Raw genomic sequence first — 27,009 nt, forward strand, 5'->3', positions numbered from 1 at the left:
TCATGAGTAGCCTGCACACGCGGAGTAAAGGGAGACCACCTATATACACAATACTGGTTCTCCATCCGTCGCGCATGCGCCCGACGAAATGTGACGTCGCACATTGTGACGCCACGCTCGCCCATTGGCCCCTCAGTTTGCTGAACGTTATACTCCGCGTTACGAGGGGGGAAAAATTGTGAAGAGCCGAGAGCGGTGTGCGGAGCGCAGGGGAGGGATCCCACGGATACCCCGTAAGCCAGCCTTACCACCGCATTCTCGAGCGTTCCGCGTTCGTCATCGCTCGTGTTTCCATTCCCCCTTTCACGTTTAAACAGCGTTAAAACTGGTCAAACATTGGGCCATCGTTCTGAAGTTGCAACGAATCCACCCGCTCAATGAGTAGGTGGACGTGTGAAAGACGCAATAGTGTTTACGAAACAAAAAAGTGATCCGAGTTTATTTAATGTTGTGAGTTTGGATTAACAACTGTCCCCCCCCCCTTGATTCGCTGAATTTTCACGATTTCGCAGTGACCCCACCCTTCGTCGTGCCGCCTCCAGTGGCAAACGGATCTCTTTTTTACTCGTTCTGGCTGTCGTGGAAGCCGAAATAGTGCGTCTTTTGTTCGCGTTACGATCGTCAACTCGATCTTGTTTTTTTTTTTGTGATGAAGCGATAGAGGATTAATCGTGCCTGTGTTTGTGATTGATAAACGCATTGCTCTTGTGATTTGTGTGGTGCACTGTGTGGATTTTTGTGGGGGGCGAGAGAAGAGAATAATCATCAAGATGATGGGAAAACGCACGCACTGTTATTTGTGCGATTTGCCGCGCATGCCGTGGGCCATAATAATGGATTTTTCGGAGCCCGTTTGCCGTGGCTGTGTGAATTACGAGGGCGCTGACAGGATTGATCTTGTTCTTGAGTCGGCTAAACAGCTGAAGAAGGCTCATGGCTTTCAGGACACACGTCCGTCAGCGTCCAAGGGCTACAGGGCAACGGGACATGCCGAGCACAATGGTGGAACTAATCTCGATGTATTGCCCATACAAAATACCAGCCAGGCCCACTCTAGACACCACAATATCGCTAATTACTCACAATTGCATCATCGTAATTCTATAACGGAGTTCAATTCATCGACTAGACAGCAACAACAGCAGCAGCAGGCTCAGCAACAATTGGCGGCTGCTGCTAGACAGCACGAGGAGCCACACGATATCGTTAAGCACGAGCTGGTTAAGCACGATATGGTCAAGCACGATATGCATAATGGCATTAGAAATACCAATGTTAGGATAACGAATGCACATCTTGCTGCTGCACATCATGTGGGGCTCAATCACACCAGGGGAACACAGCTCAAGAGGGGGATATCCACTATTGACGAGGATGAACATCCGGAGAAGAAGTTCTCCATGGATGAACAACATCCGAGTAGGCCACCGTTGACGAGGGGCGACTCGTTGCCCGCTGTTAGCCTTGCTGTCAGTTATGTACAGGACAGGAGCAAGGAGAAACATCCTGTCAGGGCGCCCAGCTTCGAGACCGCAACCACTTTCAAGCCGAATGGTGAGTCGCATTTTTATTTATTTATTTTATGAGGGGGGAGGCTGAAACTGAGAAAAAGTTAACTCTGCGAAGAAATTTTCTTGGGGGAGGAATTTGTTTTTTTTATTACAATTATGGGGAATTTTGACATGATTGTGGTATTTATGACCTTGAAGGAACACCATTGATTTTCAATTTTTTGTAATTTGCGATTTCCTTACGGAAAATAATTTGGAATAATTCTAATTGTTAGTAATTGGTGATGGAGCTCAGTCGTGGTGGCATGCAGCGTCATCATCCCATAATTGTAATATTTGGAGATGAATGGTCTGGAGAAATACACTTTTAAAATAAATTGATTCTCCCAAAAAAAATAATTTGGGGTCTTGGTGGGTGAGACGAAAGTACAGCGAGAAAAGAAATTAGTTTTGCAAAGGAATAATTTTTTTTTATGACCTTGAAGGAACTCCATTGATTTTCATTTTCTTCTGATTTGAGATTTTTTTATGTAAAATTATTTTGAATAATTTTAACTCTAATAATTCTAATTGTTTGTAACTGTTGATGGGGTTCATTCAAGGCCATTTGTAGAATGAAATGACGTTCTATTATTGTAATATTTGGAGATGACAGGTCTAGACAAATACACTCCTAAAAAAATTAATTCTCAAAAAAAAATTTTTCGATGAAAAATTAATTTGATGGGGTTTTGTTGGGATGATGAGGCTGAAACAACATTTTCGGAAGTTTAACGGTCAAACGAGATCATACTCGTATGTATGTGCCTACTTTTTGGAGCGCACGAGGTGCCTCAGGAATTGAAAATATTTGTTCCTTATATTCGCTCAGATCGAAGCTTCCGTTACACTGGGAGATGAGAATATTTTCTAGCAGCAAAAAAAATCTGGCTAGAAATCTCCCTCTGAAGCGAGACAAATAGGGTAAGTCTTGTGACAAGAATGGATAGTGTCTGGATCAAGATTGTTAAAATTAAATTTAGTTAGCGAGTTTTTTTACACAAACTCGAATAAGTTATTCGGAGAAGAATCCATTTCCATTTCATGATTTTTGGCATTTAAACGAGGAAAAAATTGTGCCAAGAACGGATATGAAACCAGATATCTGATATTTTTTTTTTCACGTTTTTTTCAGTTCATTTTGTTGGGGGGATTCTAGGTGAGTGTGATTGAGATAGGTCAGTTGGAGGCGATAGACTGAGAATTATTGTTGACACTCTTGGATGGGGGGGGCTTTGGGAAGGTTTTTGGATAGGTTTAGTGGTACTGTTGAATATTTTTGGGTAAAATTTTCGTCGAGTGAGTGTGTCAATGAAATTCCATGGAATTTCAACATTAAAAAGTCACGATTTGATGGAATAATGTATGGAAAGTGAATCTGAGTTTTATTATTCCATGAAAGTTGATAAAAATTAGAAAAATTCATGTAAATATATAGGTTTGATGGTACTGTGGAAATTTTTGAATGAAATTTGCATCGAGTGAGTGCGTTAGTAAAATTTCATGCAATTTCGACATTGAAAATTCAGAATTTCATCGAAGAATCTATGGAAACTGAATCTCTATTAATCCAGGAAAATTCATCGAAATCAATGAAATTTAGGTAACTAAACAGGTTTGATGAATACTTTTGCATTTTTTTGGATAGAATTTTATGGAAACTGAATCTTTGTTCAATTATTCCATGAAAAATTACAGTAATCAGGGAAATTCTAGTGAATATAAATATTTGATGGTGCGATTGAACATTTTTGGATAAAATTTTCATCGAGTGAGTGTGTTGGTAAAATTTCATGGAATTTCGACATTGAAAATTCTCCACTTCGTGGAAGAATCTATGGAAAGTGAATCCTCAGTTCTATTAATTAATCCAGGAAAATTCATAGAAATCAGAGAAATTCCGGTGAATATACATGTTTGATGGAGCTTTGAGTGTGTCAGTAAAATTTACTGGAATTTTGACATTGAAAAAGTTCTGACCAAAAAATTTGCCGTCTCTCTCACGTCTCGAGATATCCAGCAAAAACTGACGACGAATCAAAATTAAACTGTCGCATTGTACTATACTTCCCTGCTGATTCAATGAATTCCAATCGTTCCATAACGGATTGGCCTTCAAGCCATCCCTTCCTCCGAAATACAAAACGAATCATAACCCCGAAATGATTTTATTCAATCGTCAGTCTCACTAATGAAAAGCAGAAGAGAAAAAACAGCGTGTGACGTCTCGTCGTGACGTCACCAGCGGTATATTTAGAGCAATGAATGAGTTCCGTTGTCTTCTCGATATGAATCTCTTGGAATTCGTCTCGGTCTGTCCTCTCACGCACATCTCACATCAGATATTCAACTCCACCTCAATAGAGCGAATTTCTTTTTGTTTTCACCCATCGAACAGCTATTTTTACACCAGTCTTCGGGGTTAGGGTAACCAGACCAATAAGTAGATACCGACCAAGACAGACGATTTCAACTTTTTTTTCGGTATTCACTGTTAGAAATTTTTTGAAATTCGAAAAATTCGGAAATTCATGAGTTTTCAGAGGAACGTGAATATTCAGAAACAGAACGACATGGATTTTCAAATTTCCTCTGAATTTTCTGAATATTCACAGAATAATTCAACTGAAAAAACAAGTATTTTATTGATTTCCAGATCATTTGAATAAAAAATTAATGAAATATGGAATTTTTCAATGACAAGATTTCCTGAAATTTAAGTGAAAATCGAAGACGATAAACATTTCCGGAATTTGGCACGGAAAATTCAGACAAAAATGTTTAACAGTATTCTATAAAAAATATAATATCAATTGTATTACAATGCATGATGTCACGATGATTTTATTATTTATTTATGAACATTTTTAACGTAAAAAAAATTCTCGGGAGGTACAATATTGGCCCCCAGTGGCGGTGTGCCCGTTCATTATCATCGAAAAGGATTATCCCTCATTTTTAAACATACAGAGGGATGAATTTGTTTGAATAAACATTAAATATGACGGTCTGTCCATTGGTAACTCTTCCTCTTCTCGTCAGTCGTCTATCTATCGAGTGTTTAGGTTGTATCCCACTTTTTCCTCATTTTATCATTTATTCCTTCATTGTTTTCACATCAAATCATTATTTTCCCACAATTGAAATATTTTTTCTGGTACGAGATCGAATGACAATTCGATAGATTCCATATGATTCATCACGTTAATATTTAAGTAGATAAAAATCAATATATTCCTTCAAGCACACGAATTTCTATAGTACTACTAAGGAGAAATTCTTCGAAATCCATGGCAACTTCAATTGAGAATTAATACATACTTCGTTGGAAATCACTACCACCAACGTCACTATCAGTGATCAATATCAACATTATCAACAAAATCAGTATCATCATCATCATGTATGCGATTTCTCTTTCAGACATTCAGGAATAAACCCGTGACATCTCCTTTTTATATAAGAGATAAGCTAGAACCCATCGTTGGGGTATTCAGGTGATTTATCAATTTTCGATTTCTTGACGGACCTCAAAATGTCCTGAAGGGCTAACAGAAGGCCATCATTTTCTCGCAATTATTAAACAAATTTCCCATTCAAAATTATTAATATTTATTCAACCCAAAACACATTGATCTTCATCATCACCTCCTGGAGATTAATGTGCTTCGATTTTTAAAAATATCGATAACTTTTAGCAGGAAATTTGTTCAAAAATTGGAAAAATTAACGGTATTGTGTTACCCCTTAACTGTCTGTCTATCGGTCTGGTTACCCTATTCAAAATCATCGGCAAGTGAAATCGATTCGACATTTCATTTGTCTAGCTGCTCTACTCAGTTTATTTAATACTCTCTTATTTCCCCAGCACGTGTAAAATCTATCGAGTTCTGGTTATTTCTAGGTACACACACAAGTGTTGGATGTTTTTTTTTCTCTGTACACCCCCCACCCGCAGGGTCGGTGCTTTCTTCTATCGACACGTGGAAAGCCCGTCTATTGGTGATATTGCCCCGGAGTTATTTTTCATTCAAATGTCTCCATTTGTCGGTTTCCTGTATTTATCAATACAAGTTCGATGATGTTATCAAACATTGCTGAGAATAATTGAGATATCGTCGAGAGTGAGATCATTCTACTCCGGACTATTCCTGTCTTGCTAAGTGAAAATTGCGAAAGGTTCGATTTAGAATCCCGGAAAAAATAGACCAAGGGAAATATTGGAAATGGGTGATTTTGAATAAAAATCAATCCGGTTGAGTTGGAACTTTTCTTTGTTTGAAATTATATACGAGGAAGACACATCCACACGCTTTGAGCTCCTCAGATGGACTAACTAAAGAAACAAAGATCCCAGAGGTCTGAAACCCTAGCGACATCGACCCACAAAGGTCTCTATTCATTTACAGATGTTTAGACTGACAAACCAAATGCCCAAACATTCGTCCACGCTCTTCTCAGAATTTCAGATCACAAAAATGTTCTCTTATAATAATATAAACATACTGTGAAATATAAAATTAATTTTTGTAATCATGGCATGTGAACTCCAACAGGAAATTTTTAATTTGGGTGGGTTTTAGCACGTTTTGGGTGTGTGGGCTGTTTTTTCCCGGTCTATTGTTTCCACCTACCACCGCAACTACAGCACTCCCACCGGCCAAAATCAGAATTGAGGAAATTGCCCATAAAGTACTCAATTTTCACAGCAGAAATTCCTTAAAATTCCACTGTCGTACTTTCATCACTTGACAAAAACCTCAAAAAAGCGGACGAAAATGTCAGCCATAATTTTTTAACCAAGTGAATGCTTCATCCTTTCTCCCTGAGTCGAGAAATGTTCATTGCCCCCAATGTTTTTTAACTGCCCACCGTATGAAATACAACAGGGGGTTAGAAATCCCCCAATAAAAGAACCCGTTACTCCTCAGAAAGGACTAGGCCCCCACAAAGGGATAAAGGAGGGACTGGTCGACCAAAAGGGCACTGTTTCCTCCAACAACCGTTGCCCCCCATTATTACCAGATTTACCCCCGCTCTTTACTCCCCAAAATAAATCATCGAATCACCTTAACATCTTAACGACGGATTCCATTTTCCGCCCTCGACTTCTTGATTAGTTTACGTCAATTGGTTTATGATCATTGTGGGCTGTTTGGAGAAAGGGAGATTGGCCGGAGTGAGAGAGACGCTTGAAAATGAAATAGTGGAGGGGGTCTGTGTTGCCTTTTCGGTGGTGCATGTGTTTCCGGTCGAAAATAGACTCCTTGAGAAACTGGCAAGGATTCTACGCCTGAAATAAAACTCTTGGAAAAAAAAAATACACGAAGCGAGAGAAAATTCACGTCTCAATTTTTTCAGATTCACTCGTCGATTTATCATTTTCCACTACGCAAAAACCGTATTTCCTCTTATTCCTCATGCATTCTCACTCTTTTTATTCGTCATCCAGGTTCCCCCGGTCGAGATTATGCAGAAACACTCATGGAATTTGTAATGAAGTGTCTCTCCGCGAATGTCTCAAACAAATACAGATGCAGTGAGTTATGTACTTATACATGTGCGAGAGAGATAACGGTAAAAACGACACGCACGAGACAAAAAGACCACTCGAGATATATTATTCACGGGCATTGCACGTGGCTGTCTCTCTTCGTATCTTGTAACCATCGAGTTATTAGCCTGTCTGCGTGCCTCTTTGCATGCAGCTGTGACGTAACGATTATGAATATTTNTTTCCCCCCCCCCCCCCCCCGAAGCCCTGTAGTCATTCCGAATAAAAAAAAATAACACCAGTTACGAAATATTTGTTTTGCTCCCAACTGGCTAATAAAAGTCACCCGAAAAAATGTGGAGAAATGTAGTTGAGGTGAAGAAATAATAGTCGTTCTGTGTAGACTGGGCAACGTGTCTCGTATTTATTTTCCCAGGAATGACTCAACCTCTGAGGTTTTGAATCAACAAGTCTCCGTTAATGCTCTCTCTGGCAAGTTGTTTCGGGTATTTCTGATCCATTAATTTTCGTATGTTGTTGGAGGTGGATTGAAATTTCGTGGGCAGTTGAGTAGTTTTAGGGAGAGTGATGTTGAAGTCGATTCGGGGGAAAAAATCGTGAAAGATTAGAGTTCACTGAGGATTCAAGGACATTTCGAAATTTTTAGCAGCGGGAAGACCAGAATTCCGCTATTTACCGGGATTTTCAATCGAAACGTGAATATTCAGTACCAAATTATGCTGGATTTTTCAATTAATTGAGAATTCAAGAGAATATTTACGTGAATTTTCACTCGCAAGTTGTTTCTGCGTATTTCACTTGAGGAGTAATTTTTGAGAGACTGATATTGATCACCTTATAGTAATTTAGATTTATTTATCGTAATTGAAATTTGAAAATTAATATAATAATTGGTAATTCAATTTCTCAATTATTGGTTGATAAAATCATTCGAATTTGAATATTTAAGTTGATGATTGATAAAATAATTCGGAATTTGAAAATTTAAATTGATGGTTATTCTTAAAAATAAAAAAATTGGTGAGTAATATTAACAATTGAATTATTCAAAATTTAACTGTAATTCAAAATTTCAATTATGCCGATGTCTGATATTGATGAAGTCAATTCAGGGGGAAAAAATCATTCAGGGGAAAGATCAGAGTCCACTGAGGATTCAAAGGAATTCCAATATTTTTAGCAACACAAAGACGAGAATTCCGCAATTTACTGGGATTTCAATCGAAACATGAATATTCAGTATTAAATTATGCTCAATTTTAATTAAGAATTCAAGAGTATATTTTCCTGAATCTTTTCGATTTTTATCAATTTCCATTCAAGTTAAATTTCAATTTTCATGGGCTTTTTCATTGAATAGTGATTTTTTAATGACTAAAATCTTGAAATTTCCGAGGAAATTTCACGTGATAAAAATTACACACTCAATGAGATGGAGTTCTTGGTTTATCTAACGACTGTTTCTCTTTTATATTCCCATTTCCTATTCAGTGAAGGTTGAAAATTACCCATAAATGAGGAATTAATGATTTTTTTCGTTCCGGTGGGGGCAAAGTGCACATTTCCGACTTTGCGCCTGCGCCGAGGCGAATAATACAGTTTATACTTGGACACGACCCTTTTACTTTACCTCCCTCGATTAGAAATCTACTATTATTTTATCCCCCGTGGTTAGAACCGTTTTTTTTGTCTCGACATAACCCCAAAGTCAGAAATTTCTACTTTGCGCCCGCCGTTACGAAAAATTGACTTTCCGCACTTGGGGCACTATTTCTATCTTCTTTTCTCATGAAATCGGAAAATACGCGGGGCGTGGATTCTCTCACCATGCGACCAATTACATTCAGTGAAGAGCTGCAACCACTCATGGGTTAAGGTGTTTCCTGCGAAAAAGACGACAATTGAATTATTTTTGAATTTTCCTAGAATTTTTTCACATTTCCTTTTCAAGTTATCAACGATTAAAGTCTCTTTTTATACCCGAGCTCTTACGCAGATTGTCCTGTTTACCATAAAATTATATTATTAGCTCAGATGGTAACGCAGTTTTCCACTAAACATAAAAAACTCCATAACAGTCCATTTATAAGGAGCAACTTGAATCGTTAATAACTTGAAAAGGAAATCTAAAAAAATTCTCGGAAAATTCACCGATAATTCAATTGTGATTATGAACATTCTATATGAATTCCAGATAAATATAATTATTTACGTTTTACACACGAAACACCTTAACAATGCAATTCAGAAACGAACGCATATCAATCCGCGATTCATAATCTTCATTTCCCATCCCCGTCCATTGATACCTCAATTTCATTCAATTATCTTTCATCGATACGAAAAATTGCGAAACGCGGCGATAATCGCTGATTCCGCGTGATTCCGCCGATTGGCGGTTTATTCGCCCAGTCAAAATGGCGCCTGTTGGGCTCTCGCAATTGCGTCGCTAGGTGTCGGGTTGTGTTGAAAATACTCGAGACATAAACGACGCTTTATCGCGCAAGCACGTATATATATACTATACATGTACCAACCATTCCCCCCCCCTCTCTCCCTCTCTCACTCTCTCTCTCTCTCTCTCCGCTCGGTTGCTACTGGGCTACGTCATCAGTACGAGCTGTACGTACTCACTCGGTACTTTCGAAACAAGGCCACAAATCGCGAGACGCAACGGCCAGTGACTAAGCCCGTTCTGGTGTATCCCCTCCTCTCTCCGAGCCCCACCATCTCACGCGGTTTCCCCTCGTCGTGTACTCCTCTCTCTCGCCCCGCGGCACCTCGCCCAGCGGCGAGTGTCTTCCGACGTTTCAGCGCCTCGCAGCGGTCCGAAGTTTGTACACGCGAGGGAAAGGTATCTGTAGCGGGCCTGCTGGTCACGGAAAAGTACTGGTCACATGTCCCAACAGATTGCGTGTCTGCATACTTTATCTCCTTGAGGTTTTACATTTTTTTTTCCCGGTGTTTGCTGACTGGACTACTGACTGACTGACACTCGACCGGTTCTTAGGGTTTGATTGGTTATTAGTTGAATGAAGATTTTTGAGATTTTCCGGTTGTTTTCTTAGAGCAGATTGAGGCGAGAGGAAAATCCCAGGTTTCTGTGGTTGAAAAACGTCATTGGGGAGGTTTATGTGATTTTTTGAAAAACACTGCGGTTTTTTTATGAATAATTCTTTGTGGGTTTTTTATTCATCTGAAATAAAGGATGTTCATGCTTTTTATGTAAATTAATTTTTCTTGAGAAGAAGTCTAATTTTTTTGTGATGGCAGAAACCAAATTTTAGAACAGATCGAGGCGAGAGGAAAATAAATCGTAGATTTTTACGGCTAAAAAATGTCCTTGGAGAAGTTTATGTCATTTTTGGAAAAACATTGCGATTTTTTGTGAACAATTCTTCCCTAGTTTCTTATGCAACTGAAATAAAGGATGTTCATTCTTTTTTTTATTGAAATGAATTTTTTTAGACTTCAGGAAAATTCTGTAATTTTTTGTGACGGAAGAAACCAAATTTTCGAACAGATCGAGGCGAGAGGAAAATAAATCGTAGATTTTTACGGCTGAAAAATGTCTTCGGAGAAATTTACGTGATTTTTGAAAAAACATTGCGGTTTTTTCGTACGAACAATTGTTCCCTAGTTTCTTATTCATCTGAAATAAAAGATGTTCAAGTTTTTTTTTATTTAAATTATTTTTTTCATTCTTGAGTAAAATTCTGTAATTTTTTTGTGACGAAAGAAACCAAATATGAGACCAGATTTTCTGATAATTGAGAAGAATTCGTTGTGAGAGGCTTGACAGAATTATAATTATCTAGAGAAAATGTTAAAAATGGAAAAAAATGAAAAATGGAAGACAATCTCCAAAACCATGCGAACTTCGAAGAAAAATCTGGAGTACTTCAGGAAATTATGGAAATATTCTAAACATTGAATCTCATATAGTCCGATGCTGATGCCAGCGTTTGTTGCATCTCAAAATTAAAATCATTATCAACATACAGATGATAACTCTTTCAAATTTTTATCAACCTGAAGATAACTCTGTTTATCAGTTGAAAAAAACAAATCAGAATTTTTTTGAGTGCTTGCAATTTTGTGAAACAATCCGCAATCCTCCAGTCTTGCTTAAAATAAAAAACTCACAAATTAGCTGTCAATTAATCAGCATTTTAATCCTTGAAGTAAACAGCAGTTAAATTTTTACCCGTTAATTGCTTCTACAATAAATACGTCAATTGGTTCGACCCCTGAGTTCAACTACTAGACAATTTACCCTGACCCCTCGATAAGTTCATCAATATTTTATTTATCTCTCACATTGACTTGACGGACATTACTGTTTTATTTGAAAGAGAATGACCAGTTTTTCCTGAATTACCAATGTCTTCCCTAATGACCGAATCAATTTTTTAAGTCCCCCAGGCCTCGGAACACGAGACAATTCACCCCGATCCGTCAATAAGTTGATTAATATTTTATTTCTGTTCTGTTCTGATGACTCGTTAACGGTTTGATTTCGAAGCGAAATGTCAAGAGCATTTTTTTCATTTTTTTTTTTTGTAGATGAGAATATTTTTCTCCGGGGATTACTCCGTTATCCATTTTGAAGGAATGACTTCATTTGTGGTGGAATATTTACTAAATGTCGTTTTAGAAAAAGAGTATTTTGAATATTTTATCTAAAACTACTTTTTCATGGGATAAATTCCAGCTGAATTGTTATAAAAAATCAAACAATTTTTTTCATTGATTGAATTCCTATTTTTTTCTGAATTAACAAAGTTTTCCCTAATAACTGCGTCTTTTTATTAAATTCCCCTAAGATTTGGAACACGGGAGAATTTATCCCAATCCCCCAATAATTTGACTAATATTTTATTTATGTTCTGTTCTCACAGTTCTTTAATGGTCTGATTTAGGAGCCAATTGTCAAGAGCGTTTTTTTCATAATTTTTTTGTAGATGAGTATATTTTTCTCTTAGGATCCCCATTTTGAAAGAATGACTTAATTTGTGATGGAACATTTACTAAATGTCGTTTTAGAAAAAGAGTATTTTGGTGATTTTACTTAAAACTATTTCTTCATGAAACAAATGCCAGCTCAATCGTTATAAAAAATCAAACAATCTTTTTCATTGATTGAATTCCTTTTTTTTCTGAATTGACCATGTCTTCCCTAATAACTGCGTCTTTTTATTAAATTCCCCTAAGGTTTGGAACACTGGAGAATTTACCCCAATCCCCCAATAAGTTGATTAATATTTTATTTATGTTCTGTTCTCACAGTTCTTTAATAGTCTGATTTAGGAGCCAATTGTCAAGAGCGTTTTTTTCATAATTTTTTTGTAGATGAGTATATTTTTCTCTTAGGATCCCCATTTTGAAAGAATGACTTAATTTGTGATGGAAAATTGACTAAACGTCTCTTTCAAAAAAGAGTATTTTGAGTATTTGACCTCAAACTCCTTCTTCATGAAATAAATCTCATCTCAACCGTTATCTCTTTATATTATAAAAATCCAAATTGATTTCTGGTGATAAAAATTTAGTACTCGCAATTAAGACTCCGAAATTAAGGGCCGCAAGGGTCATGACGATCAGAATGAGGGTTATGAGGGTCAGAATAAGGGCCAAAAGTGTCAGAATTTGGGTACAAGAGTAAGAATAAGGGTCACGAGCGTCAGCATAAGGGTCAGAATAAGGGCCGCAAGGGTCAGATAAAGGATCCAAATGAAGGTCGCAAGGGATTAAGGATCACAAAGGTCAAATTAATGGGCCAAATAAGGGTCATGGGGTCAAAATAAGGGCCGCAAGGGTCAGATTAAGGATCCAAATGAAAGTCACAAGGGATTAAGAATCACAAAGGTTAAATTAAGGGTCCAAATAAGGATCGGGAGGTCAAAAGAAGGGTCTCAATGTCTTTCTACATTGTAAAAATCCAAATCGACTTGTGGTGATGAAAATTTGGTGCTCGAAATTGAGACTCCAAAATTAAGGATCAGAAATGAAAGGGCAAAAAACGGGTCATGAGGGTCTGAATGAGGATCATGGGGTCATATGGGGGTTGGCGAGCGGAGCGAGCAGGGAGTGTAGTAATAAAATAATTCTTCAATTAATTGAATTCCTAGCTTTCCCTGAATTGACAATGTCTTCCCCAATAACTGCGTCAATTTATTAAATTCCCCCAGGGCTTGGAACACGGAGCAATTCACCCCAATCCCCCAATAAGTTGATTGATATTTTATTTTTGTTCTGTTCTGTTGGTTTGTTAACGGTCGAACCGTCACGACATCTCGTGAATGCCGAATGTGGCAGTGGTCGACCTTCGATCAGTAAAGCCACGTGGAGAATAGATAAAAAGGTTTTGGGATGGTTAATGCATTGTTTAGCTCTCGAGAATGCCAGGAAAACGTGACTTACGCACTCGGGGGGCCATGCACAACCACGTAAATATTATAGCGTTGAGGTGTGTTTGTCCATGCGTTAGGATATTAAACCGGATATTTAGCATTCCCTCATGAGCCCAGCTTACACGTATGAAATGATCAAGTGTCCACACGCCCGGAATTCACGTTATGAATTTTTATTAGACTCGTGGGGCACGTTTCGGTCGTTGATTGAGTGACTCATGATTTAGACTTTCACTTATTGTTGGAAATTGTTAAATAATTGATGGTTTTTTAAATTTAAGGGCAATTTACGGGGAAAAGATAATAGAATTTCAGTTTTTATTGAGAACTCAAGGAAATTCCATATGTTTTAATAGCAGGGAGACGAGAATTCCATAACTCACTTGAATTTTCAATAAAAATATGAATATTTAGTAGCGAATTACGCCGATTTTTCAATTAATTTGGAATTCAAGAATATTTTTACGTGAATTTTCCTGATTTTGTTGGGTTTCGGGGAATAATTAAATTAGAATTGACAGTTTCCATTGATTTTTTCATAGAATTATGAATTTTCATTGACGAAGTTCCTTGAAATTTCAGTGAAACTGTTACTTGATAATTTTTCCAAGAAGTGAAGACTCGTTTCAGTTGTAGATTCAGTGAGTCATGATATAGACTTTCACTCATTGTTGGAAATAGTTAAATAACTGATTTTTCTTTAATTGAGGGATAATTTAGGGGAGAAGTAATGAAATTTCACAATGAATTCAATGAAATTTCAAATTTCTTAACAGCAGGAAGACAACAATTCCCCAATTACCTTTCCTTCTCAATAAGAGCATAAATATTCAGTACCAATTTATTCTGATTTCTCAAGGATTTCAGAATTCAAAAATATTTTGATCTCAATTTTCCTCATTTCTGTTGTATTTCACATAATGATTGAACTGAGATTGTAGTTTCCATTAATTTTTCCATAAAATTTTGAATTTTCAATTGCGAAACTCCTTGAAATTTCACTGAAACTAACTTGACAGAAATTTCTAAAACGCGGAGATTCATTTCAGTCGTAGATTGAGTGATTTATGATTTAAACTTCGACTTTTCATCGGGAATTGTTAAATAATTGACCGTTTTTCATTGAAGGTGGTTACGTGGGTCCTTCAATTCCCCTGGCACCGACCAGTGTGGCTACCAACGGGGGAGGTTCGCCACTGCGTCCGAGGACTAGTCCTCCTCCACCACCTCCACCACCGCAGGAGGCAGGCGGAGGGACGCAGCAAGGAACTCATCACCAGGGAGGGACTGGTGGGCCTTCGCCCATGGCTGCACTCATGTCTGTCGCTGATACACTGACATCTCCTGAGCCTGTGCCACAGCCATCTAATAATCCCAGTCCCACTAGTAGGAGTCCACCTACTACTGCTGCTACTGGACAGCAGAGGAGTGTGTCCAGGGGGTCACAACACAGTCCCAATGGTTCTGGTAAGAGTCCACAGAATGTATTCATTTGAGTTTTGAAAAATTGTTTCGCGAAACATGGAATTATCTTTGGGAATTCAAGAAGATTTTTTACATTGGGTTTTCTCAGCTACAAAAACTTTTCTTGCTATTGATTGAAACATTAATAGATTAAAACATGGGTTAAAACATTAATGAATAAATAAATGAATAAATGAATTAAATAATTAATTAAGTAGCCACTGCAGGGCTTTATGCATTTTACAAAATGATTAAATCATTAATTCGCAAGATAATTACGACATTAAATTAATATTGAGGATGGAAAAATAGTACAGTTGAGGGATTTCCCTAAGACTCTTTTTATATGGGATTTTCTCAGCTGCAAAAAAGTTTTCTGAATATTTTAGTATTAAATCACGAATTTTTTAAATCAGACAGTAATTAGAGAGAATATATAAAACTCAATTATCGTTGGGGATCGAAAAATAGTGCAATTTAGAGGGGAATGTGTCGTGAAGAAGTGGATCAAGATGAGAAAGTTCTCTGGATCCTCTTTTGTGCAGAATTTCACAGCTGCAGAAGGCGTCTCTCGATGTTTCTTTAAATTGATTCCTTCATTCACGAGATGATTGCAAAATTCATGGAAATGCAGAATTATTGTTTAGACGTTGCCCATTTTGGAAAAATTACTTCATTTATGATGGAATTTTCAGTGAATGTCACTTTAGAAAAAGAGTATTTGAGTCATTTTTACCTAAAACTACTTCTCTACGGATTAATTCCACAATAAGATGCTGCCTTAATAGTTATGAAGAGTCAACTGATTTTCCAACTCATTCAGTTCCCAGATTTTCCTATAAACGAGTGAGAAAATGCTCCACAAAAAAAAATTTCTTGAAATTTCCTCATTCGACATAATTCGTAAGAAGCTAAGCAAAAAAAATTATGGAAAATTTTTTCGACAATCAGTTATTAATTAACGAGTAATATTTTTAATGTTTATAAATGAAAAATTAATCGTTTGCGGCTGACAAATCCAGATTTCCTCAATTACAAATGAAGAATAAATTCAGTTAAACGAATTCTCTTAATCTTTTTTCCAGGCTCTGGAAGAAGACCGAGTGGTGGTGCAAGGCAGCACGTATCATCGACAACAGTGATGACGTCCTCAGAAGGTGCGACGGGGGCTCAGCCAGCTGGTGCAGAGCCCGTCTCCAACGCGCCTGCACTCAAGTGCACCCTCTGTCAAGGTCGCCTAGAGGATACCCACTTCGTTCAGTGTCCCAGTGTTCCCCACCACAAATTCTGCTTCCCCTGCAGTCGAGACAGTATTAAGAGGCAGGGAGCTGGCTCAGAGGTACTAAAATCCCTTTATTATATCTTCATCAATGTGTTCATCATTGAATACAATATTTTATTTCGTTTCATGTTCTTGATATAAATACTATAAATTGTAGAGAGTATCTGAAATATTTATAATGGGTTCAGAGAATGTATGAATGTTTAGAGGGATATGGACATTTTTTGGGAATCTGCACTGCTATTATTAACAAGAGAAAAGAAAAGAAATTTGAAAATTAGAGCTTACTTTACATTAATTGAAATTTCGCAGTGATTTATGAACCGACATTTGGTAGAAAAACAGAGTTCCTTACATAATTAATCTAATTAATTGCCCAGACTATTAGAATGGAGTACAGTATAAAATCACTCCATTTTATCTCCATTAATGGATTCATAATTGAATACAGTATTTTATTTCATTTAATGCTCTTGATATAAGTACAATAAATTGTAGAGAGTATCTGAAATATATATAATGGGTTCAGAGAATGTATGAATGTGAATAATGTTTAGAGGGATATGGACATTTTTTGGGAATCTGCACTGCTATTATTAACAAGAGAAAAGAAAAGAAATTTGAAAATTAGAGCTTACTTTACATTAGTTGAAATTTCACAGAGATTTATGAACTGACATTTGGTAGAAAGACAGAGTTCCTTACATAATTAATCTAATTAATTGCCCGGACTATTAGAATGGAGTACAGTATGAAATCACTCCATTTTATCTCCATTAATGGATTCATAATTGAATACAGTATTTTATTTCATTTAATGCTCTTGATATAATAAGTATAAGTACAATAAATTGTCGAGAGTATCTGAAATATATATAATGGGTTCAGAGAATGTATGAATATGAATAATGTTTAGAGGGATATGGACATTTTTTGGGAATCTGCACTGCTATTATTAACAAGAGAAAAGAAAAGAAACTTGAAGATTAGAACTTTAGATTATTTTACATTTTGTAGAGATTTATGAACGGACATTTGGTAGAAAGATAGAGTTCTTTACATAATTAATCTAATTAATTGCCCTATCATAATGGAATAGAGTATAAAATCACTTCATTACATCTCCATCAATAGATTCATAATTGAATACAGTGTTTTTTATTTTATTCATTACTCTTGAGGAATTGGCCCATTTTTGGATTTCTGGACTGTTATAAATTGCACATTAGATTTACTTTACATTTTGTACAGATTTATGAACTACCATTGCGTAAAAAGACGCAGACTTCTTGACACAATTAATTCAACGAATAAACCGAGATAATTGCATAAAATGATAAAATCATGTTACAATCTAATAACCCCATTCTTCCCCTCCAGGTATATTGTCCAAGCGGTGAAAAATGCCCTCTGGCCGATAGCCAGGTACCCTGGGCCTTCATGCAGAACGAAATAGCCACAATTCTCGCCGAGGACACAGCAACTGGTCTCAAGGTCAAGAAGGAGCGCGAGACTTAAGGGAATGTGTACTTGTACAATTTGGTTGAGGCTCAAATTAAAAATATATATATGTATATCACAAATACAATTGTGACACAAAACTTGTCCATGATCGAGGGAAATTACATCGACATGTGAACAAGCGGGGTGGGGCCTCTGTTTTGGTGGAATAACCGTGAAGGACCACCGAGGCATGTCTTTGGAAGATATAAAATATTTAAAATGGAAAATTAAATGTAGCGGGGGATCCTGTGGGAGTAGCACCGAAGACGTGAAATTGATTTTGGGGGGCTTTTCAGGGATGTTTCGTTGATGAAAAATTTTGGGGGGCTTGGGGGATTGTTTGACGCGGGTTTTGAGCAGTAGTCTTCGGTAATTTTGACACGAAGGCATTTTTACACGACTCGTAATATCCTAGAGTCGTTGATGATCGAAATCATAAACAAAAAATGTTGTTGAAGAGGCAAAATCTTTATTTGTTTGTTTTTGTTATTTGCATTTTGAGTTACATCTTCAATTGGCAGTTTTCAAACTGCTTATTTTCAATAATTTCTTGATGATGATACTGATGATGATGATGATGGCGATGATGAGGGAGGGATTATTTTTCACATGGCTTGATCGCCTGTACTTTGCATCCGTCTCACTAATTTTTCTTTTGTATTTTTTGAGGTGCCTCTTGACTGGAAGCACTTTGTAGAAAAAAACAGCAAAAGATATCTTATAACTACTAGGGCGTCCGTATCTTACTCTCCAGTCGTTTGCGGGCAATCGGAGTAGTGTCCACTATTTTCAATAATTTTTTTTCTACATGCGCCTGGTTAATGTTTAAGTTTACAATTTCAACTCGATCAAAATGCGAGGGAAATTCACTCGGGGGGAAAAGACCCAGATTTTTTTTTGTACATTGTGTATATGTGTACATATATTTGACATTTATCGAAGCAAAATGAAGCAATTTCTATGAGCAATGGGGTAATCGACATTGTGAATGTACAAAATTCATTACTTTGGTCTTTCATTTTTCTCCATTAATTGACGTGTGGTGAAAAATTTTTAACACGAATATAAACTTATGACTGCATGAGGATAAATTTCGTATGACGAAGTATTTGTCAGCTATTGGACAGAAGAGTGCACTTGCACTCTTGCATTATTTTACAATGAAAAATTGAATTGTTTAACGACTGTTTCTCCAGGGAAAATGCGTCGTTGTAATTGTCAATCTGACATAGAGGTGAAAGATGAAGCATCGTAAAGAAGTAGATTTTGTTTTGATGAACAACCAACAAGTGAGAGAATTTGTCGCTGCCGCCCAGGGTTTTCTATTTCAATGCTGGCGTGAAGAGTGAATGTGTGCGAATAATGATAAGACGAGTGATAAAAAAAAATTGTAACTGTACGAAGCGTAAGAGTGATTGCAGTTAACGATAAGTCGGTGATAAATGACTGTGCGATAAACCCTGGTATGGAGGGGGTGAGCCCATCTTTTCTTTTGTATATATTTGTACAAAAAACAAATCGAAAAAAAAATACACACGTTTAGATATGTATCGATAATGTAAGTGACATCACACTAGAATGTTTCAGCAATTGTACTGCAATGAAAGTGAGGGGAGTTTCTAGAAACACTTCGAGTTTTCTCACGACGATTTTCAAAAAACCAAGTTTTTTTCTCTGTATTTTTGCGAAAGACTCGTCCCATTCTGATTGGAATGAACAGTTCATTCGATTGTTGTATGTTTCTCTTTTTTTTTAATCGAAAAAATTTCAAAACGTTACATCTGCGTAATTGACAGATCATTATTTCGTTCCTCAGGGTTTCGTTGAGTTGAAAATAATTAAAAAACAACAATTGCCAACTACATTTGTCTGTTCCCAATCTCAATAATAAAAGAACTACTAAAATACGAATTTTAACTCCATTAAAAGATAAAGAATATTCTCATAGAACAATGCAAGCGTTTTTCTATAAACTTTAATAAAAAAAACATGCAGAAGAGGGGTAATAACTAGAACTCGAGGATAAGACAAATCGAGACGAGTCAAACTCGTCCACTAAAAATTGTAATAGCGAATAAAAAAACATTTTTTTTTCTAGTGTACCATATCTTGGAACGTGTAACAATGTACTGTTTATCGTATGTATGCAACAAACAAAAAAGTAAAAACGAAAATATATGTGTTGATGTGTAATAATTGTCGTTTGTTTTTTGAAGTCATTCTGTCCTGTGGGAAAAAACTTGAAATTTCATGGATTGTCGAATAGTAATCTTCAGGCGAGTAACATTGAAAGCCATTTAGGAGGGAAGAGTCGTGAAATTCCAGATTTCCCTGAAAACTCCATGAAATTGCAAATTTTTTAACAATTTAAGACGAAAATTCCTCAATATTTAAATTCCCAGCTATTTTTTTCAGGAACTCTATCAATTTTCAGGGAACAGTTGAACTGAAATTTACAGCTCATTGATTTTTTTTCTCATAATTCTGTCCTGTTGGAAAAAACTTGAAATTTCATGGATTGTCGAATAGTAATCTTCAGGCGAGTAACATTGAAAGCCATTTAGGAGGGAAGAGTCGTGAAATTCCAGATTTCCCTGAAAACTCCATGAAATTGCAAATTTTTTAACAATTTAAGACGAAAATTCCTCAATATTTAAATTCCCAGCTATTTTTTTTCAGGAACTCTATCAATGTTCAGGGAACAGTTGAACTGAAATTTACAGCTCATTGATTTTTCCTTGAAATTCTGAATTTTCAATGAGGAAATTCCTTGAAATTTCAGTGGAAATAAAATGTCATAAATATATTTATAAAAAGTGCATTGAAAAGTGCAGCCAAAAATTTTCAACAGAATGGACTGAGGGAAAAATGAGGAAACAACAGATTTTCAAACGAGTCCCGTTTCCCATTGCATTCTACCTGATGAAATTGATCAATACTAAACATAAATCAGCTAATAAAAATTCATGGAATAAATTTTTCGAACTTCTCACGCAGGACTCAATTTTTGTTTCCATCCAACTCTTTCATCAGTCAATAATGAAAAATGCATATGTACTTACCCTCAGGACCATTCCTTTCTTTCAGGATAAAAATATCTTTGATATAATAAATCTGATGCTCATTCTTTGACCGCGATTCACAGAAAAAAGATCGAATGGATTTCAATGATTTCTTTACTATTACATAGTTTAGGGTCCCCAATCGGCTTTAGACTATAAGCTATTACGATGCATAGCTACGGTGCATAGTTTAACATACGCCGAAGAAGTTTCTGAAAAATTCTAAAATATTCTCGAGTTTTCGAGAATATTTCTGAGATTTTCACAAAGTTTAAGGATATTCTAGGATATTTTATTGAAAGTTTGAGGAAATTTTTTGTGTTTTACAGACAATTCGAAAAAAAAGTCTTGAATTTTCTATAAAATTCTCTGATTTTCTAGAAAATTCGAAGGAATTCTCGGGTTTTCTGAAAACAAATTGTTTATTCCAATTGAGCAATTTAATTTCAAATTCTGATTGACTTGCTGTGTGGCCCGGCTTCGCCGGGGCAGCATAAGGGAAATTTGAATACTAGGATTTGTGAGAATTCCTGCAATTTAAGAAAACACCTCAATGTTTTCAACTTCTCCTGTCCAAATTCCTGCTCCCATACTGAGAACAGCAAAGTTTTTTGGGAAGTACGTCTTCACCTACATCAAGAAACTCGTGGCTTGGAAATTTACGAGAGCAAAATGTCTTGCACTAAGAAAAAAAAACTTTCGTCAAGAAATTCTGTACTTATCCCAAAGACGAGGACAACTTCATAATGGCAAGAAAGCTATTTCTCAAACCCAAGTAAAATTGAATTAATTCATTTAACACTTCTTTAGCCCCAATTCTAAATTATTTTAATGCAAAAACCCCTTGAATTGATTTGAGAACTCATTTTCTTGACATCAACCAACTGCCCTCATCTTTTCAACAAATATAAAATTTCTTGGCGTAGAATTTTTTCTTTAGTGCGAGATATTGTGCGCTCGATGATTTTCGAGCCACGAATTTCTTGATTGTAAATTTGCAAACACGGAGATAAATATTCAATAAAAATTCCGTGTCTGTTCCGTAATTCCGGAGCGCAACGTGGCTGCAGAAAATTTTACGGAGCTGTCACAGAGTTTTTCCAGAGCGTTCCGTAATTTCCCCTGAATCTCCAGTGAAAAATTACGATTTCGTCACTCAAATTTTCCGAAAATTCCGCAAATTCCGCAATCGGTGAGCGAACTGTGAGTTCCGTAATTTTTACTGAACATTTCTCTCCGCGAAGACGTACTTCTCAAAAAACTCTGGTCTTCCCAGTGCAGTGTGACGAGTTCATTCTGCAGATTCCCAGAATACGTCGAACGATCGATTGGTGGAAGATAGACCTCCTCTCGGCGGTGTAACCCGGGGCGGGCGGAGGGACGAGGTGTAAAAAAATCAATGTCAGCCCGATGTGGCCAACTGGGGAAAGAGTGGAGGGGAATCCCGCTGGCAATATTGATCCGTTGGGGTCCAGACGACTTGAAAACACGCGGATGCTGCTACGAGGGAACCCGATGAAAAATTTAAACGACCTCTGACATTTTACAAATCAATTTGAATCGCCTGCAGGCGGGAAACGGGCGATGAAACCACTCTCAATGGAGTGTACATGAAATTTCGATAAGTCGGGGTCATGAATAGAGGAGGAATAGCCGTGAGTGGAGGCCAGTGGAATAATGAACTCTCACCTATTAATGAGTGAGGATCATTGNGGGGGGGGGGGGGGGGAGGGGCTGGCAGTTGTCCAGCGACGAGGTGCATTTTAACTTTGGAGGGCGATGAACTCACCTTGTGTCCACGCCAGTGGGGACGGTGATCAGGTGGGATTTGGGAGCGGTGGGGAGGGGGAGGAGGAGAAGATTTTCATGAAAATGGTCAGGGGTTGATGAGGTTGAGAATAAATAACGGGTTATTTTGGTGAGAATGAGGGAGGCGATTCGAATTCAGAATCGGGAAAAATTTATTGGTGCGATGAGAATATTTTTATGAGGACGTTTGAATGAAGATAAACTGTTGTTTTGGGAAGGGAGAAACAACATTATCTTGAAAATGATACCGATAATATTTATAATTATTTTTTAGTGTGGAAAGAGATAGTGGAGAACGTGCCTGGAATATGGAAATATTCATGTGGTAATAATAGAATGGATGAGGAATTATGAAAAAAATTGACACAACTTGAACTCAACTTGATTTCAGGATCAGTTTTTGGGGAATATTTTTGAATGTAAGGGAGATGAAGAAATATTCGTTTCGACCCTTTCCTTAGCTCTTCCTTCGCTCTACAAAAAATGGCCTTAAAAAATCTTCTAGCGTCCTTAGAATCTTAGATATTTAGGCAAAACTGAAAAGTATAAGCATCTTATTGTAAACCATGACGCATTTTCTTCTGTCACTCCACTCCTAAATCATTTGAAGGCAGAAAAATGATTCCCCATCCGTCAATCTTTCTAATAATAACAATAACCTTTCATAGTGTTATTTATTACTCGTGGGGATGATAGAGAAAAAACATTATCACGAAAATACTCATTGAATAACAATGGAATCGATTATCAAAATAAAAATTTCAAAAAAGCAGACTTAATCCCCAAAAAGAAATCGTCATTTTCATAATCCACCATGCGCACACTTTCATTCATCAACTCCTTAAAAAAATACAATTCCCCATTCTCCTAAGACTTCATGAGAAATTAACTAGACGACGAAAGTGAATTAAATCATACGAGAAAGTAAAGACCGAAACAAATCAATTTCAGGAGTAGTTTTCATCAAACATCTTTGAACTTAAGCAAAAAAATTATTCTCAATCCATCAATATCTTTAATAATAACAATTACCTTTCATAGTATTATTTATTGCTCGCAGGGATGATATAATATAAATATAATCACGAAAATACGCATTGAATAGCTATAGAATCGACCATAAAAATCAAAATTAGAAAAAAAAGAAATCATGTCCATAATTCACTATTTGAACATTTTCATTCATCAACTCCTTAAAAAATACAATTCCCCATTCGTCTAAGCGTTCATGAGAAATTAACTAGACGACGAAAGTGAATTAAATCATACGAGAAAGTAAAGACCGAAACAAATCAATTTCAGGAGTAGTTCTTATCAAACATCTTTGAACTTAAGCAAAAAAATTATTCTCAATCCACCAATCTCTTTAATAATAACAATTACCTTTCATAGTATTATTTATTGCTCGCAGGGATCATATAATAAAAACATAATCACGAAAATACGCATTGAATAGCTATAGAATCGACCATAAAAATCAAAATTAGAAAAAAAAGAAATCATGTCCATAATTCACTATTTGAACATTTTCATTCATCAACTCCTTAAAAAATATATTTCCCCATTCTCCTAAGACTTCATAAGAAATTAATTAGACGGTAAAAGTGAATTAAATCATACGAGAAGATGAAGACCGAAACGACGCAATTTTAGGAGTAGTTCTTATCAAATATCTTTGAATTTGAGTAAAAAAATTATTCTTCACCCATCAATCTATCTAGTAATACCAATAACCTTCCATAGTATTATTTATTGCTCATAAGAATGATAGAGGGAAAACATTATCACGAAAATACTGATTGAATAACAATGGAATCGACCGTAAAAATCAAAATTGCAAAAAAAGCGGACGTAATCCCCAAAAGAAATCATCATTTCCATAATCCACCATTCAAACCCTTTCATTCATCACCTCCTAAAAATACAATTCCCCATTCTCCTAAGAGTTCATGAGAAATTAACCAGACGAGGAGATTGAGTTACATCATACGAGGGAATGAAGACCGAAACGAGCTCGAGATACGTCACGAGGTCCCCTTTAAATTGTTGAGAAATTTGACAGTGAGGTAGGCGGCCCTCGTTAAAGTGACGAGTATCGATTTTCGCGTGCATTCTCCATCTATTTTTCCTTCAACGACCTCGGCCAATCGACTCCCCCGATATTCCGCAGGGGATCATCCCTGAATTATCGATCACTCGCTGGGGGAAATTGCGAGGGTTATTGATCGCGACTCGATGGGATTTCGAGAGCTGCGGTAACAGCTGTCTATCCTCTTTAAGAATCGATATAGCCAGCGTGTGGTACGACACACGGTACTGTCGGGGGTCAAGCGTGACGTAACACGCCATACGAAACTGTTTAGTATCCGGCAACTGCCAACCACGCGACAGGGTTGTCGACATCATGACCTGATATTTTGTTTCCGTTCTTTTCACGATTTTTTTTCGTTACTTTATCTGTCGTGGGGAGTTGGGAGGGCTATAATCACGTGAGAATATTCATTTTGCTTCCGATTGGAGGCTTTGTAGTCGTTCAAATTTAAGTGTTGGATTTATTGTGCAAAAGTCCGAAAATGCAATTTTTAGTGTACGTGTTTGTAATAAAGTTTTTTTCATTTGTTACGCTAATGAATGGATGGAATTGAATCCTTTATTTCCAAATGTAGGCATTGTTGCGCCCTATCAATGGCCATTAATTAAAAATTAATTCATCGATTAGTTATTTTAATTTTCGAAATTTTTCGAAAATCGGTTGTCCTACGGTAATTGAAAAAAATGTTCTGAATTGATTGAATGATGACTTAAAAAAATTGTTTGATTGTTGGAAATTCCGAATTTTCCATGAATTTTCCTGATAGTGAGCCTTATGATGGTTTCTTCAAATCAGGGATGACCCTCAATCTTCCGATTCTGCAATATTCAATTTCCAATTGATGATGAATTAAATATTAAAAAATATGGAACTATAAATTTTCTATTAAGTAGATAATAGTAAATTTCTTATAACGGATTTCCGATTATCCAAATAATCGTCAATATTCCTAACTCAATTAGTGATTAATGAATAATTCAAAATTCGACTATTTAAATTGATGATTATTTCAACAATTAAAATTTAAAAGTGATATTAACTAATTGACAACATAATAATTTAACAGTAATTACACTTAATGATATGGCTATCGCTGCAAATGTGATGTTTCAAATTCATTCAAGTATGTATGAATAAAATTTGTCTATTAACATTTTATCGAAGTGCTGAGGGGAGAGATAAAACCGCAAAAAGGACAATCAGTTGCGTAGAAGAAAGAGATAATAAGAATAATGATGACGATAACATTCAACTAAGTTGAAAATCTGACAAAATTTGTTAAAAAGAAATCTTATTCAATCTAATAAAACGAAATAAACAATGAATTATACATGATATAGCTAATTTATTAGCAAAAATAGCTACACTACATACAATACAAGAGCAGTTCTCCACTTGTTTGTGATTTCAGAGACAAAATGGAACGAGGGAAGACTGATTGTGGAGTGAATACTCGGAAGAATGTTAAAAGTATTCAGGATTATTTGGAAAATCATTCGAGAATGGCCCTGGAGAGGGTGAGGAGGGAATCGACGGGCTCGGATACTCTGGCAGCTATACTCAATGCCGAGAGACTCGTCCAGGAGGCCAAAGGGGTCATTGCTGAGGCCCGGAGGAGAGCCATTAGCAGCAAAACCGTCTCAGAGTATGTCTATTTGAGTTGATGGGAAACTTTTCTGGAGAGAATTTTATTGCGTAAATGAGAGTCTTAATATCTATCGACAAATTTCTAAAAATCCCAAGAATAATCCGTAAACGATTAAAAAAACATTAAAAAAACACTGCTCTCTGTCCACAGAGACTTCCCGTGGCTTCAGAATTTTTTACCAAAAACAGATAAGGTAGAAACTGAATTTTTATTACAAAAGGGGAAACATTATCTTCAGAATGATAACAGTAATATTTTTCTATATGTTTTTTCCATCGGAGAAGATCATTGAGAACATTTTCATGAAAATATTCGTGTAAAAATAATAGAATTGATGAGAAATCATGGTAAAATGAAAAAAATTGATTCAAAATCAGGATAAGTTTTAGGGGAAAATCTCAGAATGTTAGGGAGATAGAACAATATCTATAAAGATGTTTTCTGGGGAGCGAAATCAGAGCTTCAAAAATTTTTGAATCGAAATGCCGTATTATTATTATTATTATTATTATTATCATTATTATTATCATTATTTTACAAAAGGGAAACCATTACCTTTAGAATGATGACATAATATTTTTCTATATTTTTTACCGTAGAAATCTGTGGGAACATTTTCATGAAAATATTCGTGTAACAATAATAGAATCGATGAGAAATCATAATAAAAT

At 36.3% G+C, this 27,009-nt stretch overlaps 2 protein-coding genes across 4 annotated transcripts in view; both read left to right on the top strand.

Moving 5' to 3' along the window:
• Positions 1-27,009, top strand: part of LOC107048630 (filaggrin) — a 65,880-nt gene that overhangs the window by 32,991 nt on the left and 5,880 nt on the right. For all 3 annotated transcript variants that reach the window (XR_001461691.2, XM_029126822.1, XM_015271894.1), the window contains one exon: positions 26,102-26,335. Coding sequence is in view for 2 of the 3 variants with exons in the window: in XM_029126822.1 (XP_028982655.1) it covers positions 26,102-26,335 (234 nt within the window). In the remaining variant the exon portion in view is untranslated. The remainder of the gene's footprint in view (positions 1-26,101; positions 26,336-27,009) is intronic.
• LOC107048631 (interferon regulatory factor 2-binding protein-like B) lies at positions 240-19,923 on the top strand. Its single transcript, XM_015271895.1, has 4 exons — positions 240-1,554; positions 14,607-14,945; positions 16,028-16,281; positions 17,605-19,923. The coding sequence occupies exons 1-4, from the start codon at positions 771-773 to the stop codon at positions 17,740-17,742; spliced, it is 1,515 nt and encodes a 504-aa protein (XP_015127381.1). The 5' UTR covers positions 240-770; the 3' UTR covers positions 17,743-19,923.

This window comes from Diachasma alloeum, unplaced genomic scaffold, assembly GCF_001412515.2.
Source record: "Diachasma alloeum isolate Michigan unplaced genomic scaffold, Dall2.0 Dall_scaffold_00195, whole genome shotgun sequence".
Lineage (NCBI taxonomy): Eukaryota > Metazoa > Arthropoda > Insecta > Hymenoptera > Braconidae > Diachasma > Diachasma alloeum.